The sequence below is a fragment of the Girardinichthys multiradiatus genome, chromosome 5 (assembly GCF_021462225.1).
Source record: "Girardinichthys multiradiatus isolate DD_20200921_A chromosome 5, DD_fGirMul_XY1, whole genome shotgun sequence".
NCBI lineage: Eukaryota > Metazoa > Chordata > Actinopteri > Cyprinodontiformes > Goodeidae > Girardinichthys > Girardinichthys multiradiatus.
This window is the reverse complement of record NC_061798.1, coordinates 15,346,388-15,366,054: the sequence shown is the minus strand read 5'-3', so window position 1 is coordinate 15,366,054 and position 19,667 is coordinate 15,346,388. Positions and strand designations below refer to the sequence as shown.

The 19,667-nt window shown below is 40.9% G+C and overlaps 3 protein-coding genes across 3 annotated transcripts; all 3 read right to left on the bottom strand.

Moving 5' to 3' along the window:
• Positions 1 to 2,099: 2,099 nt before the first annotated feature.
• LOC124868042 (D(1) dopamine receptor-like) lies at positions 2,100 to 4,519 on the bottom strand. The gene has a single exon (XM_047364814.1). The coding sequence runs from the start codon at positions 4,020 to 4,022 to the stop codon at positions 2,655 to 2,657; it is 1,368 nt and encodes a 455-aa protein (XP_047220770.1). The 5' UTR covers positions 4,023 to 4,519; the 3' UTR covers positions 2,100 to 2,654.
• A 4,132-nt stretch (positions 4,520 to 8,651) lies between these two features.
• LOC124868798 (GTPase IMAP family member 7-like) lies at positions 8,652 to 9,332 on the bottom strand. The gene has a single exon (XM_047366381.1). It carries the CDS (start codon positions 9,330 to 9,332, stop codon positions 8,652 to 8,654), a length of 681 nt encoding a protein of 226 aa, XP_047222337.1.
• A 3,888-nt stretch (positions 9,333 to 13,220) lies between these two features.
• Positions 13,221 to 19,258, bottom strand: chrna9a (cholinergic receptor, nicotinic, alpha 9a). Its single transcript, XM_047364812.1, has 7 exons — positions 18,933 to 19,258; positions 18,634 to 18,779; positions 17,009 to 17,163; positions 16,724 to 16,904; positions 16,187 to 16,538; positions 14,151 to 14,749; positions 13,221 to 14,067 (listed from the first exon to the last, which is right to left on the bottom strand). Exons 1-7 carry the CDS (start codon positions 18,973 to 18,975, stop codon positions 13,897 to 13,899), a joined length of 1,647 nt encoding a protein of 548 aa, XP_047220768.1. The 5' UTR covers positions 18,976 to 19,258; the 3' UTR covers positions 13,221 to 13,896.
• Positions 19,259 to 19,667: the final 409 nt, after the last annotated feature.

The window sequence follows — 19,667 nt, the reverse complement described above, 5'->3', positions numbered from 1 at the left end:
GTCCATTGATAGAAAGTTAATGATTGGTTTGTTCTTTGTTTAAAGATTTAAATAAACAGGTGAGTTGTGAAAATATTTTTAGTGCAGTTGTGCTGTTCAATCATTTGTATAGGGAGCTAAAAGTGCCACAACATAATAAATACTTACATGATTAAGTGAATATTTATATATCATAGATAAATAAAAGTAGCAATATGTGCAATTTAAAATCAATTCTTAATTATTAAATGTATTATTTATTGAATTCATTATTCAGAATTTTAAGTAATCAGTTAAAATCCTATATAATTATTTATTCATTATTTATTTTATTTTTTATTATTTAAATACTCAGTGAAACCATTTAAACGGTTCTTGTGGTCCTAATATCTGATTGGTTAACCTACACAGTAAGCCAGCCTAAAACCAATTACGTTACCCACTTTCACATCATAGGTACACAATAAACACGAACCCCCTATTACAGGCCACTTTTTCCTTTCAAATCATACCCCTAAAATAATGGGCCATGTGAGCTTTGAGATCATGCAGCTGGGATTGTGGAATCAAAATGGGGTGGTTATTATGCAGTCTTCCCCAGGGAGGGTTTTCCTCCATGGGATTTCCCCAGGGCCGAGCTCTGTGTCTCGATACTGATGAATGCTGTCCAAAGGCATTCACTGCTTTAAATAAAAGCCAGAGTTGTTGCTAACCATCCTTAACATAGTATCTGCTTCCAATTCTTCTAATCAACACATTTCTCAGATTAGATGGGCATTTGAAAATGATACGATGTCTCAATTCTTTGCAAACTCGCCGACTAAACCCTGTACCCTGTCACAATTGTTTCACAATCCTGTACTACCCCATACAGGGTTATGGGTTTATTACAACCTCCTGAAGTGGATTAGAGGCAAAACAATGGTTGATCAACTTCAACCCTCCTTTCAGTGTCGGGACTTTGCAGTTGATTGCATGGGGTAATAAAGGTGTAGATCACAGAACAAAAGGTGGCTTTTGAGAGGACTAGTGACTGGAGCACTGTTTGTCTTTGATGGTAAAGGCTGACAGATAAAATAAATGATTGAACTGCTGCACATGACCATGAAATAATAAAAAGAAAATCATAAAACTACTTTTGTAAATATAATAAATATTTTTCTTTGTTATATATTTTAATAATTATGTATTTAATTAATCCTTTCTTGTATGTAGGTCACTACAGTGGACAGTTCAAAAGTAATATTTTGTTACATGTGTGGGCGAGGATGATATATTTGAATAGAAGCTACTTCTATTCTAATTCTGGTGTGTTATTGCATACTCTGCCACCTACTGGCGAACCACAGTAAGTTCAGAAAAAAAACTGAAAAAAACAGGAGTGGCTGTCTGAGGTAATGAATTTATGATCTGTCTATTAAATAGGAGATCATGCATCATTAGTTATATGTAACCTAAAAGTTTGAACCACTACTGAAGTTAGGTTGATATTAAAATGTCATTCATATAAAGATTTTTTTTTTTATTGGATTGTTACTAGCAGTTTTTATAACAAAAACATTTTCTGATGCTAAGGAGGCTGACGGACACAGCTCAAGTCTTGTTTAAGTGTGGGGGCCTTGTTTTATTTTTCCTTCTTCATATTAACAAATTTGTTTGGGTTTGCATTTCAACGAGTTCTTTGGTTTTCTCTTATTTGCTTTTTGTTTAGTACCACATAAAATAATATGTCCAGTATTAAAATACACAGTTTAACGGGATTTGGGAAAGTCAACAACAGAAAGCTGAATGTAGAATGAATAGGACTACAACGTATAAACTGATGTTAATTTCTTTTTTTCATCATAGTGAAAGCACTGTTGCTTTGCAGCAAGAAGGTCCTGGGTTCGACTCCCGGCCAGGGGGTTCCCCCCGTGCATGCGTGGGTTCTCACCGGGTACTCCGTCTTCCTCCCACAGTCCAAAAATATGTTGTTAGGTTAATTGGTGTCTCTAAATTGCCCTTAGGTGTGAGGGAGTGTGTGCATGGTTGTTTGTCCTGTATGTCTCTGTGTTGCCCTGTGATGGACTGGCGACCTGTCCAGGGTGTTCCCCGCCTCTCACCCGTAGACTGCTGGAGATAGGCACCAGCTCCCCCACACCAAGACCCACTATGGAATAAGCGATATAGAAGATGAATGTGAAAAATGTTAGAAAAATAAAAACCTGTTGCCTCACCAGTTTATCAGCAATGTTTACTCTCAATAAACTGAACTATATTTGTTTTTGTCACATACATAATGCAAAGCCTAAGTGCATGCTGATACCCTGAGTGAACAATTTAAAATTTTGTTGAAAATTACATTTGACATTAATTTCCCCACTGTGGCACAATAAAGGATATTTATATTCTATTCTAATTTTTTTTTGTTTTTATTAAAATTTTATCAAAAATGTACCTAAACTCCTGTTCATCCACATATTTGTTTTGATTAGTTCAGGAAACATTCTAAACAATCATTTAATGACTATTTTGGTTTTTTATTAAATTGTGACACTTGTGGACCCCCATACTTTTAGTCTACCGAGTGAAAAATAAATCTAAGGTTTCTTAGCTTGAATTAGTTTGATAGTCAAAACCATTAAATATTAATAAAAACGGCTAAAAGAAAACTAGTGTGTATATAGATTTTAAATTTATCTGGGTATCTGTGTCAGACGGTCTTTGTCATATCTTTCCTCAGTGTCCGTCCTCTGCTCCATCGTGGCCCCTCCGTGATAAAACACGGCCATCGTGGTGTTCCCGCTGTCCTGACTCCCCCGCGTGTTCGTGGACACGCTCAGCTTGGCCTTCAGGGTGCTGTCCCGCCTATGCTGCCCAGCCTCGTTGCTCGCAATCATGGTCTCCACCGCTGTGCTCACCGCCGACAGGAAGCCTCGACCGCGGCAGCGCAACAGGCGCAGGAATGCGTCTCTGAAGTCCGCGTTGAACGCATAAATAACTGGGTTCAAAGAGGAGTTGCTCCATCCGATCCACACGAAGATATCAAAGGTTTTCTCGCTGACACAGCAGGGGCCGCGGTGGGCTCCCGGAGCCCCCGGTCCGGGGCAGAAGGGCAGAGCGCAGTTCAGGATAAAGAAGGGCAGCCAGCAGCAGACGAAAACACCCATTATGATGCTCAGTGTCTTCAGTACTTTGGTCTCTTTTCTGATGGAGACTCTGAGCTCGCGGTGTGACTGGTTGGGGCACTGGGTATCAGGGTGGATGCTGATGCGAGACTGGTAGGAGCTGGCTCCGATTTCTGTACACATGTGCGGGAACAGGTCAGGCACGTGTGATCGGCAGCTCTGGGCGTGCTCCGCCGCGCGCTCCAAGGATGATATTACCCGGATCTGCGTCTGCGCTATCCGGTAGATCCGGGTGTAGGTGATGATCATGATCACAACAGGGATGTAGAAGCTGATAAGGGAGGAAGAGATCGCGTAAGTGCGGCTCAGGCTGGAGTCACAACTTCCCTCGGTGATCTCCACGTGTGGGGTTGTATGACGCCCGCCGGGGTCACTGATTTCCGCCCGGTGCCAGTCCAGCTGCACCGGAACAAAGGAGATCACCACGGAAACTGTCCAAGTCACACCGATCATAACGAAGGCAACCCTCTTGTTCATGATCCGCTCGTAGCAGAACGGGCTGGAGATTGCCCAATATCGGTCCACGCTGATGACGCACAGGTTGAGGATGGAGGCCGTGGAGCACATAATGTCGCAGGCCAGCCATGTCTTGCAGAAACCGCCGAACGGCCAGAAGCCGGCCACTTCGGCCGCGGCTTTCCACGGCATCACCAGCACCGCGACCAGGAGATCCGACAAAGCCAAAGACACGATGAAGATGTTGGTCACCTTGGCGCGCAGGTGGCGATAGCGATACACGGCCGCGCACACGGTCATGTTGCCCAAAAGCGTCCAAATGATGAGCAGCACCAGGACGCATCCAATAAGAGCTCTGTGCGCCGGAGGGTCCTCCCGGCTGCCCGCTCCAACCAGCGCCAAGCCGGTGGTGTTATTCATTGTCCAGATCCACGCAGGACCGCATGGCAAACTGCAGGACAAGTAGAAGGTAGGCTTTATTACCAGGTAAAAAGCCGCACGCAGTCACAGTGGGGATGGCGCAGCATGCTGAGGTCAGACTAATCTGTGCTGCTGCTATGAGCGCACAGCTGATCTACAGGGGACAGCCAACACAACCAGCTGACTGCCCAAACACAGCTCTGAGAAGCGCCGGGCAGGTGGTCACATGAGGAAGGCGGGAGGCAGCAAGCTATTTTAGCTGTGAAAGAAATAGTTGGTATATTTATTATCCCACTCATTTTTAAATTAAAACGTCTCTTCGTGTTACAGAGTTATGATAAAGATGGCAAAGACAATAGAAAGGGGACTTTTGTAGGGTATTACATATTTAAATACTTCTTTTGCGGGCAAAACCTACATAGACTATTTACCAGAAGGCGCTTGCCCAGCCAGCTGTTACTCTCAATGGTTGTGTGCAGTGTCCAGCATAGATCAGTAAAGCTGATAGGTTCCTATGAGTTGTAATGTAAGTAAATTTGTTAACTTATTGAAAGTAAATAACTGTAACAACATTTGCATAGCACCTTATCAAACTAGAATTTATTAAATTATCATTTGAGTAAGATTTCATGCCTTAAGCACAAACAGTTCTTATTTTGTTTCTTTTTAAAAGGCAAATGTGTTGTCATGAATGAAACAGTGAATGTGTATTTAAATCATAATAGTACCTTTCACTGGCAAGGACCACGCCACAAAGAAATGAGTTCAAAGGTTTAATGAAGGAAGAGAGCGAGGAGAGGGATGGATTAGGTGTGAGGATGAGTCATCTGGGGAGACTAATAAAGGCTTAGGAGAAGAAGAAAATCAGCGTGGGGGTGCAGTCTTCAGGAAATGGTTTTTCCCAAATCTGGAACAAAGAGGAGTGAATAGAGACTAAGAATGAGACTTGGAAGCAGGGAAAACGATTAAGGTGATAGGATGAAGAGGATAAACAGGAGGAAGAGAGATGAGGTGAGATGGGTTTGAGGGTAAGGGAGGGTGGGGTTGAAAGAAGGTGACAGCCTGTGAAAGATGGGTGAACTGGGATTGAGTAGACTGCTGGGTAATTAGAGGTGTGGTTGAGACAGGGCCCTGCTCCCAAACCTAAGTTAACATATTAACTTCCTGTCTGTTCTTCTGCATCCAAGAAACTTGATTGTTAACATCAACCTGAGCTTGTAGGTATGAAATCTAAGACATAAAAGTTAGAAACTAACAGACTTATTTAAGCAATTTAATTGATTTCACTAAAATGATCCTAAAAATGAGTACATTTAGAGTACATTTAAAGCAGGCTATGTTTGAAGCCAGCCTATTTAGTTGTTTGTCTGATACACTGCTCAGAGAGAGCAAACACATACAGGGGTTGGACAATGAAACTGAAACACCTGTCATTTTAGTGTGGGAGGTTTCATGGCTAAATTGGACCAGCCTGGTAGCCAGTCTTCATTGATTGCACATTGCACCAATAAGAGCAGAGTGTGAAGGTTCAATTAGCAAGGTAAGAGCACAGTTTTGCTCAAAATATTGAAATGCACACAACATTATGGGTGACATACCAGAGTTCAAAAGAGGACAAATTGTTGGTGCACGTCTTGCTGGCACATCTGTGACCAAGACAGCAAGTCTTTGTGATGTATCAAGAGCCACGGTATCCAGGGTAATGTTAGCATACCACCAAGAAGGACGAACCACATCCAACAGGATTAACTGTGGACGCAAGAGGAAGCTGTCTGAAAGGGATGTTCGGGTGCTAACCCGGATTGTATCCAAAAAACATAAAACCACGACTGCCCAAATCACGGCAGAATTAAATGTGCACCTCAACTCTCCTGTTTCCACCAGAACTGTCCGTCGGGAGCTCCACAGGGTCAATATATACGACCGGGCTGCTATAGCCAAACCTTTGGTCACTCATGCCAATGCCAAACGTCGGATTCAATCGTGCAAGGAGTGCAAATCTTGGGCTGTGGACAATGTGAAACATGTATTGTTCTCTGATGAGTCCACCTTTACTGTTTTCCCCACATCCAGGAGAGTTACGGAGTGGAGAAGCCCCGGAGAAGCACACCACCCAGACTGTTGCATGTCCAGAGTGAAGCATGGGGGTGGATCAGTGATGGTTTGGGCTGCCATATCATGGCATTCCCTTGCCTCAATACTTGTGCTAGATGGGCGCATCACTGCCAAGGACTACCGAACCATTCTTGAGGACCATGTGCATCCAATGGTTCAAATATTGTATCCTGAAGGCGGTGCCGTGTATCAGGATGACAATGCACCAATACACACAGCAAGACTGGTGAAAGATTGGTTTGATGAACATGAAAGTGAAGTTGAACATCTCCCATGGCCTGCACAGTCACCAGATCTAAATATTATTGAGCCACTTTGGGGTGTTTTGGAGGAGCGAGTCAGGAAACGTTTTCCTCCACCAGTATCACGTAGTGACCTGGCCACTATCCTGCAAGAAGAATGGCTTAAAATCCCTCTGACCACTGTGCAGGACTTGTATATGTCATTCCCAAGACGAATTGATGCTGTATTGGCCGCAAAAGGAGGCCCTACACCATACTAATAAATTATTGTGGTCTAAAACCAGGTGTTTCAGTTTCATTGTCCAACCCCTGTACATACTGTGCAGCTTTTATTATTTTTGAGAAGATTACTCACCGTTTATGGATCACACTTCCAGTCTGAAGGACAACATTAGTAACACAAGCATACTCAAAGACAAACACATTTGCAGAGACATTAAAAAACATATCGCATATTTAAGCTGACTTTATTGTTTGTAGAATAAACAGGGGGTAATGCCCAGATCACAGTTTGTGTAAAAAAAAACAACAACAACCCAGAAGCAGCCCTCGAGAGATGTGTGTTCTTTAAATAATGGCAACTGGGTTTGGTTGAGTACAGATTTAAATGAGGGACACAGGGAGTACAGTACACGGCAGAGGGTGGGGAGTTCATAATCAGATTATCTCCATCATTTCTGAGAGTTTGTCCATTTGCTGATTTAGGACACACACACACAGGAATCACATCCATTTGTTGGAATGAAATTTCTCCCACGTGGGTAGTCATTTTCCTAACACTGGGTAAATGTTTCAGTCAAATACAGGAAGTTTATTGTATCTTGCAAAGTATTCAGATCCCTTGAACAATTTGTGCTTTCGCTTTTTTCTCTTCTTGTCATGTCACAACCACTCGCTTCAGCGTATTTTATTAGAATTTTGTGTGGGAGACCGAGAAAAATCAGGCATGCATTTGTACTGAGCCCCTTTTATTCTGATACCTCAAAATAAAATCGAGTGCATCCAGTAGAAATAGAAAACGCCCACTACATGTGGGGGAACAATGCACATCACCCCCAACTCATCATCCCCTGCAGCATAGTGGTGGCACCAATATGCTGTGGTAACCTTTTGTTGGCAGAGAAAGAAAAGCTGGCCAGAGTGTATGTGATGACAAATATTGAAGAATCGTAAAATAAAACATGTTTGAGGCCACAAATTATTTGTTTAAAGCATAATTGTGTTAGAATCGCCTTATTAAAGTCAACACCCCAATCTAATTGAGAATCTGTAGCAAAACAATAGAAGATTCATGCTCTTTGTTATTTTGCAAAGAACAACCAAAAAATATTTCACTTTAGTCTCTTGATCTGACAAGCTGGTTTAAAAATACAACACAGCTTCTGCAGCCGATTTTGCACAGGCCCCATGTATTTTACCATCACAGCAATAGGTATATCAGCATAGTTTTAACATTTTATTGTATGCAGCACGGAGTTCCGACTTTCTCCAGAGCTACGTTTAGACCCAGCAGTCCCATCTCCTGCACGTATCCAACAACACTTCTCGCTCTGCAAGGGATCTCTGCAGATCCCGTCTCAAGTATCTGAGCACACTTTTGGCCACACAGCCTTTTCAGTGAGGATATTTCCTTGTCACAGTTTTCCCTCTCCTTCAGCAGGTTGTCATCCAGGAGTTTTTTCAAGTGTTCCTCGCATTCTTTCTGCTGCTCAATCTTGATTTTCAGAAACTTCAGCTCCCGTTTGAAGGCCTCAGTTCTTCGTTTTTCCGTCTTCAGGTGCTCCATCTGCACTTCCAGTTCCCTCTGTCTTTCCTCCAGCTCCTGTCTGAGAACATCCTGCATTTGTGTCTTCCTGTCCTCCTCCTTTCTGGTCAGCTCTTCCAGCCTCTGGCAGAGTTTGTCTAGCTCTCCCTGCAGAGCGTCTCTCTCCATCTCCTCTCGCTGTCTGAGAGTTTGCTCCATTTGGATGTGCTGAAGCTCCATTTGCCTCTTTCTTTTCATTTTCCGCTCTGTCCTTTAAGATCTTCTCCTCCATGGATTGTCTTAACTTGTCCTCCCGCTCAACCTGCTCTTCCAACATTTTGGTAACTTTATCGAGCCTCTCCTGAATAGCTTCTCTCTTCTTCTTCTCCATCTCTGTCAATCTCATGAACTCTTGCGACTTTTTTTGGCCAGTTCCTCCTCCTTCTCTTTCTCCAGTTCCAGTTTTGTCCTCAGCTCTTCCATCTCTTTTTTGCTTTTCTGCTGAACCATCTCCAGCTCTTTCTTATACTAGTCCTTGAGGGTATTGTCCTGCTTCTGCAGCTCATTCTTTTCAGTAAGCAGCTTCCTCTCCTCCTCCAGTCGACGAGCCAGATCTTCCTCTGCTTTCTGAAGCATTTTGCTGTTGTAGTAACTCTCTCTGTTATCTTGCATCATGCCATCCACCAAAGCGATCAACTCGGAGACCTGCTCCTTGTTATTAAGGTTCTGGTTATTGAAGACACAGTATCTGCCACGACCTCCAGCCACCAGCTCAGCCAGGTCCTTACACTGGTCTATCAGGCAATGCTTCACGGATGTCCCCTCCTCCAGATGGTCTCCGTGGGTAAAAACCACCACAGAGAAGCTCAAACCATAGGGGCCCATTGCTTCTTTGATGTGTTGCAACGTCTCCTTCTCCTCCTGAGTGAACCTTCTGATGTGGATAACAATCAGGAAAGCATGTGGTCCGGGGAAGAGGAGGCTAACGCTCCTTCTCAGCTCCCGCTGCATCTCCTGCAAAGTCTGATGAGTGTCCAGTACACCAGGAGTGTCAAGAATCAGCAGCTGCCGGCCACGAAATTCTCCACTGGCCCTGTGGCAGCGCTGGCTGATCGAGGGACTGCTGAGCTTTAGGTCCAAGACCTTCCGGCCAAGGATGGAGTTGGCGGTGGAGCTTTTACCACTTCCTGTCCTTCCCAGTAAAACCATTCTGATGGTTGTGGGGGAAGGAGTTGATATCTGTCCTGGTGAGACAAATAGGAAACAGAGTTCAATAGAACATTCAGACCAAGAAAAAGAGAAAGAAAATAAGGTCATACCTGCACTGCTTATGGAAGACTGCTTGGTGAGAGAAGTTCTGATCAATGCATACAGGGTTTGGTTTTTGTTATGCTATGTTTTAGTGTGTTTGTATGTTGGGGTGAGTGTGATCAAAGTCCAATTGATCCTAGTGTGGTTTGATCGTTAGATTGCCTTATCAAAAAAGCAAGCTGATTGGTCATCTGAGAAGGAAACACTGAAGTCAGTGCACTTTCCCATCCCCACTGACATCAGGAAGATCAGACACCCAGAATCAGCACACATGGCACTGTTGTGCAGTGAATAAACATAAATCAAACAATACGCGGTGGAAACATATATAGTGTTGATACAATTCTCTACCACAAAACAGCAGTAACATGAGAAAACGAATAATTTTACACCATAAAACACTAGAAAAGATTAAGGTGCACATCTGATATATGGGCCAAGTAAAAATAAGGGGAGTAGCTAAAGCACAGCATTCTTGGGAAATTGTAAAAAAGAAAAAAATATTTAAAAGAGAGTGAAGTCCAGGAGGATCTATCAATTAGGGTTAAGATATTAGTGACTGATGACAAGAAGATGTTTTTCCAAGGAGAGTTCTGTTAATGAGAAGAAAATAAGTTTTTCTGCAAAATTTAAATGAGGGAATACAGGTGTTAAATGGAGCCACAGTCAGAATGTGGATGGCAGCATGGTAAATAACTTTAAATTTGTGAGGAAGAGTTTTTAAAGCAGAACTGAGGACAACATCACCAATGTGCAAATTGGGAGCACCGCATTTTAACTAGATGTTAGCACAATGCGTTATAAAGTACAGGATACAAAACGTGATTCAGGATTTGACTTTTTGTGCAAAAGTAATTTCTGTTCTGTATGTTTCAAGAAGAGCTTTTGGCATCTTTCAGCGCGATCCAAGGATCATTGTCTTGCCAGGAAGTGAATGTCCACCCAAGTCTCAAGTTTTTTGTAGCGTCTAACAGATTTTCCTCCAGGATTGCGTTATATCTAGCTACATCCATCTTCCCATCAACTTTATTACACATTTAGCCCAAAAACTTAGATTTAGGTTTCATCAGACCAGAGCATCTTCCTTTAACTGCTGTGTCCCCTACAAAGCAAGACACAAACTGCAAATGGGGCAATGGCCTTTTCTTGACACTCTTGCATAAACAGCATATTTGTGGAGTTCATAACTAGTAGTTCTTTCAACAAATTCCCCCCACCTGAGCTGTGATACCTGCAGCTCATCCAAAGCTAGCATAGGCGTCTTGCCTGCTTCACTGATTAAGGCTCTTTTTGCAGTTGTTTCATAGTCTTTTGATTTTTGGATGATAGGTTAAACAGTGCCCTGTGAGCTGTTCAAAGGTTAGTATATTGTTTTATGACCTAACTCTGCTTTAAACATCTCCACATTTCATCCCTGACCTGTCTGCTGTATCCATTGGTCTTCACTCATGTTCTTTAACAAACCTCTGAGGCCTTCACAGAACAGCTGTATTTATGATGAGATCAAATTACACAGACGGATGCTACTTACTACTTTATTTGGGGAAATCAGAGTAAATCAAGTGAAATATCAATGGTCGCCATACTTTTAACCGTTTTGTATTTGTAAAATAATAGTAAGTACTATGTATAATATACCTTCCACTTCACAATTATGTGCTACTTTGTGTTGGTCTGTCACAGAAAAAGTTAATAAAATACACTAAAGTTGTAGCTGTAATATGACAATATTTTAAAACACTTAAGAAGCAGGGCTATCATTTTACAGAGCCAGATTATTCTGTAATTTGTGTTGTCTTGTTTACAAACTCCAGTAGATGGAGACAAAGTTTTTTAATCTGGTGAAAGGTAAAGTTTTGATAATGATACACTGAGTGGTTAGACAGTCGGTTGTTAATAGAGCTACTCACTTGATAAGCCGATAAGAGAACTTTGGGGTTTTCATCTTTTAAGTGCAATATATGTTTCCAGTCCTGTGGGAGAATTGCTTTAAGAAAATTATCTTGTAAGACAAGACATAAAGAGGGACCTTCAGTGATTAGAGGAAGATGTATGTTAATTCTGTCTGAAACGAGGACACCTATTTATAGGACTAATAATGAGCTCCAGCTTGGGCCTAAAATATTCAGTTTGTATTCCTCCGACATTAGAAATGATTCTCCTTGCTGGCTGCAATATGCCTTTTTATTACACAAGATGACTCATTCTTATGTCGGGGCAATAATATTTTCTTTTATTATGTTCTGTTTTTGCTCCTCTTGTTTATTGCTGAAGTTAAGTTCAAAACATACAAAATACTTCATTATTTTTATAGAAGAAACTTGAATCGTTAGGTACAAACCCATGTAAGGCTCTGGTTAGGTAAGGTGTCCAACATGTGTGAAAATATGTGCATTCCCTTATTTGTTCATAAAATCTACTTTAGCTGTTTTAATGTTGATATGATGTTATTTCTGTCCAAGTCTTCTTTCCTCACAACAGACTAACTGGTTCATGTTTGACCTTTGACATGACTGAGTTGTACAATGGTGTTTAAATAAATTACCTCTATCAACACATTTATTTTCTTTCAACCAATAACTGAATCCTTTATGATGACTATAGCAGGCCTGCCCTTTAAAAGACTCTTGCTGGAAAAAGAAAATGTGGGTCATCAGTGACATTACAAAATAAATGAAAAGACTGGTCAGCCCCCCAGCTGCTATAAGGCTAACAGCTACACTGAAGGAGCTGCAAGAATTCTCAACAATCACTATTTTTGTTTTACATGTAATAACAATATTATATATTCTCCAGATGTTTGGCCCAAGGAGTTAGGCTGCAAACCAGAATCCTTTTCTGTAAAGAGACAAAATCCTGACCAGACTACAATCTATCAGATCCTTGTGTTAGAATATGTTGTGGTCCAACAAAAACCCAACTTAGAGTTTTTGTCCACTACTCCAAAAGGTATGTTTGGACCAAAACAACACTAAGCATCACCTAAAGAACACCATGCACACGGTGAAAAATAGTAGCGGCAGTATCATGCTATTTTCTTTAAACAATTTGCAATTTTCCTTCAAAATAGATGAAATTATGAATATTTCCACAATCTAGCCAGTTTGACCCAAAATCTTGAGGTATTTGTTATAAAGTTAAAGATGAAGATGGATTTTATTTTCCTGCATCAAAATAAGTCCTGGCATACTATTGTATCCACATAATAATGACTGAATAAGAAGAAATTTGAAGTATTGGAAAGCCTAGAGTCCTGAACTAAAAAAGAATCTGTGGACAACAGTAGTCCCCTCAAAATCTTATACATTTGAAGAACCTTTGTTAAGTATAAAGAGCAAGTATTACCAAGCCATGTGAAATTGTATAATATCGATATCACATAATATGTGGAAAAAGGTTTGAGATTATATATCATGGTCTAACATTTTTAAAATACCACAAACCTAACATTTACTAGGGGTGTGTTCACTTTTGAGAACCAGTGTAGTTGGTCCTCGGATATTATTTTTGTATCTGCTGCTTGACTTTTTTTGGAAAAAACAAGATTGCTATGCATCTCTATGCAGATGATACTCAGCTACATGTGCCACTAAAATGGAAGGATGTGTTAAAGAATTGTGTTGAAAAACTGGGAGCTTGGAGGGCAATAAACCTTCTTTATTTTATTGAAATTATTATAGAGGTGGTTGTGTTTGGTCTTGGTGTCACCAGTGGGTTTTCTCTTGTGGTCATAGGCTTGAATGTCAACTCCCACATATTGTCAAGATAACTGGTAAAACAGCTTTTTATAGAACAATATCAGACCTTTATTTTTAATTGAAACATTTAGAAAAAATCATCCAAAAGTCAAATGTGTGTGGACTTGGGGTACATTTGAAAATAGAGTTATAAGCTAGATAGAACTTTGTCTGAATCTTAAAACTCATAACAAGCAATAAATATTCAGACGTCTGCTTTGTTCAGTCTTTCAATGGAAACTGAATAGACTGCCTCAGTGACCTCTACACCTTTATTGATCATGCACACAGCTCATACAGTGTTTGTGGTATAATGATGAAAATTATTCAACTGGTGCTTGTAAAATACACAAAGCAAAGCAGGAAACAGCATCTGGTAGCTTAATGCCAGAAACATAATGCCTATAGTTGGATGTCTGACTGTTAGCTTGTCAATAATGCAAGTCCATGCATGTTCGAGGCAAAGGCCAGGATTGTCTTACCGCTCCAGCGCGTCATGATACATCCAAGCACATCTGACTTTAACTACCCAATAGGGCTGGAGATGGTTTTAGGTGAAGTAAATGGTTAAATCTGTGTGCAGCAACATGATCAGAGGGAAAGGTTCATATTTGTAACCACACTCACAAACACGCACACACTGTCTTTTTGACAACAATACCGGTTTTGATTTTGACGTTGTTGAAAGTAGTAACACTGAGGAATTATTGTTAATAAAGACTCTGTCAAGACGCCTTGGCAATGATGAGGATGCTCATGAGAAAGACCATGACGAAGAAGATCCACATGAAAAATCTATCCATCACCTTGGCAACTTTCTTCCATTCTGCTACCTTCACACAGGTGGCTCTCTGCTCCCTGAAGCAGTTGGCAATGTACTGGATATTTTTCACCACCTTAAAAAAACACAGATTAGTTAAATCAAGCACTCAAAGACGAGTGATAAGATCCTTAAACATGAAAAGCAGAGGGCTGTCACCTGTTTATGTTGGAGGCAGGGGCAGCAGCAGGGGCAAGCTGGGAGCTGAATTGTTTCTGAGGTGTAGAGTTTTTGCTCCTTAAGCCCGCTATTCAGATGCTGAAGGTTTTGGGAGTGCGGAGGAGCCTGGTAGTCCAGTTTGTCCCGTCTGATGTGTTGGTAGTGTTGTGTGGGCTCTTGTTTCATTTCGCCTTTCTCCAGTATGGAAGCATGGTTGTTGTGGTTGTTATAATAGTGATATCTACCGTTCGCTTGGCTTTTGTAATGCCTGTTGTGATGATGAACAGCTTGGCCATTGCTGTACTTGTACTGGTTGTTGTCGTGATTGTAGACGTCATTATGGAAGCTGTTATCATAGTTACATCCCTTATCACCCAAAGGTTCCTCTGGGTAGAGTGGGGTCCTCTCGCTCTCGGGTGTCATGCAGTTCTCCCCCACTTCATAGACAAAAAAGATTTTCGACATGTAGTCAATGATTAGCACCTTCGCCCAGTGAGGAACTGGTTTGGCTTCTGCACCACAGAAATGGATGTTCATGATGAAGATGGTGAGGGATGTGGAAGCTGTGATCATAGTCATGGTGGCAATGTAGTACTTCCCTTTAGGATGAGACAAAGATAATCACACATTTAGGGAGGGTAGTACTGGTAGACATCCCTAAGTTAAAAACTATACTTGCACATTTATACAGACTCTCCTTTAAATAATTATTTCTGTCAAATGCAGAGAGGACGTAAACGAATCACTAAACAGGCCAGAGTAAAAATGTTTTTTTCTTCTCAACAATTTCAATGAATTTTGATATAATTGTCAAAACTAGAGAGAATAACTAAAAGTAACAATCTGCACAAAAAGGCCAGGTATCACAAATCCCCATAACTAACTTGTTCCAGAAATCAGAAGCCATGGCGTTCCAGCTCTGTCCTAGAGAAAATGTGAAAAATCAGACGCTGAGAAAACTGGAGAAGGTTTTACTAAGGTAGTTCAAATTATTTATAATGATGTTTATAGTGAATTTACAGCATCCCCCAACACAAAACCACCAGTGCCGCACTTGTGGGCATCCTGAAAAAATATACTATCTTCACTTTTGGAGTTGGAAAGAATTTCAAAGGAACTTAAAATTAGTTATCTCTGACTCCCTGTTTCCCTGGGGTAAAAATATGGTGTGACATAAAAGCTTATTTCTTTTAAAAACGGGAAAGGCAAGAGAATGTGGCATTAAAGGGAAGCATGTATGTCAATGTTCATGTTAACAGGACTGGAGCACAGAGTGTCGTCTTGAGGTCACCATGTCCTCAGAACAACCAGTTGAAGCTTTCTAGATGCCAACGGGTTAATTGGGAGGCACGAAGGGAAAAGCCTTTCTCACCGTTACAAAGCATTAGTGTGGATTTGGCAAACCACTCAAGGGATTTAAGTGTGGTTTGGTCAGATGAGAGGATGATTAAACTTTTCAGCAGCAAACACTTCTAGAACAGGAAAAGATGTGTCATGCAGGTTTGTTTCTCTTTCAAAGGCAATGGGAACCTTGTTAGAGTGGATGCCACAATGACCACTGAAATATCAGGGCATTTTAAATTAAATCTGGTGCACTCTATCAGAAAACGGAGGTTGGGGTTTTCAGCATGATGAAATTATTGCAATGATCTATGTCTATGTACACCAGTTAAAACAAACATGATCCTTCCACGTCAAGCTTTATAATACATATAAATCCATGAACTGATGTTTTTTCTTCTCCATCAGCAAATTACTATGGAAAAAAACTGACAGAGTTGGTGTTTTATCAAATCTGGGATTCTATTATCTACAACAAATCCTTGAAGCTGAAAAAATAACACACAGAGAAGCACTAGTAAAACAATTAATCCCTAACAACAACAGAAGTAGTCTAAGGAAACGCTTTTCTTTGTTTTTTTGCCCAACTATGAAATGGAAAAATTTTAGAAATAAATCCCATTACCAAGGGAATCTATAGTCCAACATCTTCACGTAAAGACATGGCAAAAATGGGAAAAAAAAGTGGTTCAGACCTATGTAGGGCATGCTTTCTGCAGGAGGCATGCTCTCAGCCACCAGCAGCTGGAACACGGTCAGTGCCAGCAGCACCGTAACCCCCAGAGAAACCTTCTCTCCTGAGTCGGCGGGCAAGTAGAATCCCAGAGGGGCCAGAAACGAGATGAGAAAGCAGGGCAGCAGCAGGTTGAAGATGTAGAAGGAGGAGCGGCGCTTCAGGAGCAGGGTGTAGGTGATTTCAGTGTACGGGTCCGAGCAGCATCCGTACATCATGACATTCCTAACTGCGGGCATGCCATGACACTCCCACTCAACGTTCTCTACAAAGTCAGACAAGTCGCCGCTGTCCATGCCCAAACTGATGTCCAACTGCATGGAGAATACCCAGACTTCATGAAACTTATATGATTTCTTAGTATACTTCAAGAACACAACAGGTATAGTTTAATGGAAAAACTGTTTAAAGATTAAATTTCTGCTGTCTGACTTGCAAGAATTTTCGTTTTTATTGCCCTCCACTTTTTGAGTTTGAGTGTCTTCCTGCATCCATGTACCTGGTTTCCATTGTAAGTCCAGGAGCCAAAGGTCAGATTGCATGACTGCCAGTCAAAGGGGAAGTAGGAGACGTCCACTACACATGAGCTCTTAGTGATGGCCGGAGAGTCCCACACAATTTCTCCGTTATAACGCAGTTTCACATTAGTGCTGGATGACTCTGAGGACTCCTCATCTGCTCTACATTAACAGAAGGGAAAAAAGGTAACATTTATGAATGAGTGTTCACTTATCTTAGTCTCTCTTTAATTGTCTGTACCATCTATCTGCTTCATATGACTGACTTGTTGTAGAGAACAATGTCCGGTTTCCAAACCAGATCACTGGGGATGTTTATCATCTCTAGGTCATCGTAGTCCTCCTTGTCCCATTTCAGATTGGCATCGTGCCACACCTGTCTTATCCACAGGTAGGTGGTGAGCACCTGGTTCCTTTCATCCTGAAAACACAGCATTTCCATAAAAGCCAAAGACATATTTAAAACATCTTTAAAGGTGATCACAGCTAAGACAACAAAGCATATTCCGTACTGAGCATTGTTTTTAGGGAAATGCTCTGTGTTCAAGTCTAATTTAACCAATAGGAGGTTGTCAGTCCACACACGTATTTTTTAGCAGAAGCAACTCTAAAATGTGGAATTTCCTCAAGGCTGTATTTTGGACCTGCCTTGTTTTCATATGTTGCCTACTTTTAGGATATGCGACATTTCTTCTTGATGATTTCCAGATGACTTTCAAATTTACCTGCTCATAAATATAGAAACTAAAAACGTATGGGAGGCAAAGATGAATTTACAAGAATGATGGAGCATTATCAATACTAGAATATAGGAGCATATACATCCAGTGTTGGGATCACTAGGATGAATGTAAAACGTTTATTTTAGTGTTGTAATGATTCTTAATGGTCAGACCCATTTATATTTCTGTTTTTATTATCACTATATAACACAAAGGTACTAGTTCCTTTCATATGTTCCTGGATCCAAACCTGTACATGGTTTCATTTTTTTTACATATATCTTTTTTATTGTAAACAATATTTTATGACATATTAGATTTTTTTCGTTTTTATAGTTTTTTCTTGTTTTTAATTGCTATTTTATTACAACTATAGTTTTATGTTTTCCTATGTAACATTTTATTATACTGCCCAGGGAGTCCTTTTCTATTTTTATTTCTATTTTTTTAGTGAGTGATCGGATGTCAATGATACTTTAATGACTGCTAAACATCCATCCATTGTCTACAAAATAGCACTTGAAAATGGAAAAAGTCAGTCAGTCATTTTCTACTGCTGCTTTCATAGTGGGTCGCAGGGAAGCTGGTGCCTATCTCCAGCAGTCTAAGGGTGGGAGGCGGGGTAAATGAAAAAAGTCTTTCTTACCGATGTAAGTTCATATTGTCATTTTCACATGTTGTTTTTGACACTTTTAAATATATGTTTATTATTGAAACCACAGACAGTTGTGAAGGATGATCAATAGAACTTATTGGCACAATAACACAAGTATGAAGAAAAATGGAGATACAGCATCATCAGATGTAGCGCTTTGTGATAATTGCAAAGTGAAAATTGGATTGTCTTAAAAATATTTTTTAAAAGTAATTTTGCTTTTTCCACTCTGTCTCACATAATATATATATAAACATTTGCACATTCATAAGCAAAATAAGGTACTGTCTCTTGCCTAAGGATATGTGGCAGACTGAAACTGGAACCAAACTTGCAACCTTCCAGTTACTAGACAAGTACTCTTCCTACAGAACCACAGTTTTTTGACATACAAAATGGAGAAAATCCTAAAATGTCATATAGTCCAACTCAAATTAAAAAATTTCAGTTGTGGACCTGTACATGTGGTTTCCTGTTTGCTTATGATGTTTTCTTAAGTGTCCTCTCTACTCACCATGTCTTTGATCTGTGACAGCGTGATCTGAAGGGAGACATTCAGGGCCTTGTCTGTGTCCTCCACAGGTCTCAGAGCATTGGAGTAGTCCTCCATCAGGTCATTCAGAAGTTTGCGGGCATAATGACCTTGTGCACCATGGGACACTGAGGGAACAAGAAGAGGTAAAACACAGAAAAAAGACATTAGAGAAGCCTTTTCATTTCTGAAGCAAGAACAACAACAGATAAGTTACAGAGACAAGTCAGCTAAAAGGAAAAACAAGGCAATCAATAAGACAACCCTTCTGCAAAACTAACCTTGCACCAAAAGGCTTATCCAAACCATCACTGCTGTCCTCATTTTTTTTTGCTACTCTCTAGCACTGTGATCAATTATTTAGCACACCAGTCGCCAAGACCAGCTGGGTCCAGACCCAAAGCGTCACTCAGTTCGGATCTCCATTCTGCCCCACTGAGGCAGAGCCAGACGAGACCACACAATGCTCCTGAAGCCTAACATCCTGTCAGAGGCTCTGAATGCTTCACTGGCTGTTAGTCGTAGGTTGCATCTGTCTCTCTCATGGTGTAATTGCTGCTGTGGAACAGGACCTGGAACATCACACACACATAGATGCACACCCACACACATGCACACACACATACTGCCCTATCACATTGCACAATGTCTCCAGGTGAAATGAGAAGCTCAAAGTCTTCTTACACTTGTGTACATGACCACAAGCAACAGTACGACATACACACACACACACACACACACAGAGCCGGTCTGCTTTACACAGCTAACAGCATGTGGCACGTCGTTCAAAATGGACAAGGACACACACAGATATCTTTTTAGACATCATATCAGTCAATGATCAGTTCTCCAAGTGTAAATACGAATCATCGGAATAAGACTGTTTGCAGTTTGTTGAGCAGCGATAAGATGGTTTTTAACTTCCTCCTGTCTGCAGATTATGAACGAAGGAAAGGTTTTCTGATCCTATTAGACGTCTTGCATATCTAAGATCATTTTTATTTATTTGTTTTTTC